This window comes from Nicotiana tabacum, chromosome 12 (assembly GCF_000715075.1).
Source record: "Nicotiana tabacum cultivar K326 chromosome 12, ASM71507v2, whole genome shotgun sequence".
Taxonomy (NCBI): domain Eukaryota; kingdom Viridiplantae; phylum Streptophyta; class Magnoliopsida; order Solanales; family Solanaceae; genus Nicotiana; species Nicotiana tabacum.
In genome coordinates, this window is record NC_134091.1 from 111,437,825 (window position 1) to 111,438,789 (window position 965).

At 36.9% G+C, this 965-nt stretch overlaps 1 protein-coding gene across 1 annotated transcript; it reads right to left on the minus strand.

The window, feature by feature from the left end:
• Positions 1-271: 271 nt before the first annotated feature.
• LOC142167331 (uncharacterized) lies at positions 272-745 on the minus strand. Its single transcript, XM_075227492.1, has one exon. The coding sequence runs from the start codon at positions 743-745 to the stop codon at positions 272-274; it is 474 nt and encodes a 157-aa protein (XP_075083593.1).
• Between the last annotated feature and the right edge of the window lie 220 nt (positions 746-965).

Sequence of the window (965 nt, forward strand, 5' to 3'; positions counted from 1 at the left end):
ATACAATAATAGATGGCAGTGCTTGTAAGATAAGTTGTAACCTAGCTACTACTTTAGCAGTCCAACATTTGATAATTGCTTGGTGCAATGATAAACCATCCATAGCTATCCCTGCACTTGAAAGGAAGTATGACCAGATTTTGTTAGTAGCATATGATCTAAAGAAAAAGTGATGAAAAGTTTCCTTTTTCGGATTCACCCAACACCAGCATCTAGAAGCCATTAGGTAACCTCGTCTCCTCCAGCTATCATCAATAGCCAATTTGTTCTTCTAAACTTTCCACATGAAAAATAAAAATTTGAAAGGTAAGCCCTTTATCCATATCTTCTGGTATGCATTGTAAGGTTCATTCTTCCTCAAATAATCCCAAACAGACTTCACACTAAACATCCCATTAGTTTCCAACATCCAGTAAGGTTTATCCAGTTCATTATGTACCCTTGGAGGCTTAATGTTATCCATAATATGAGTAGCCAAGTCATTCAGTAGAATTTCTCTTAGTTTAACTTCATCCCAGCCCTCAGCTTGCACCACATCCACTATATTTTGAATTGATTCATCACAATAAAAATCTAGAGGTGTAATAAAATATAAAGCACCCAAACCTGTCCAATTTTCAAACCAAAACAATGAAGAACCCATTCTTACATGACATCCAATTTGATGCTCAATGTGATCCCTACATTCAAGCATCTTTCTCCACACATGTGAACCCTTTCTCCAAGGTACCACCATAGCATTCATCTTCTTACAATATTTCTAACACGTGAATGGACTCCACAATGAGGGTTTGGTTCTAAAATTTCATCAAAGCTTACAAAATAAGGCTTTAGATACATCATGTAAGGATCTAAATACTACTCCCCCCCTCCTCTTTAGGTAAACATAAAGTGTCCCAAGATGCCCAATGCCTACTTGTTCCATCAATGGAGTTGCTCCAGAAAAATCTAGCAAAAAGCTTATG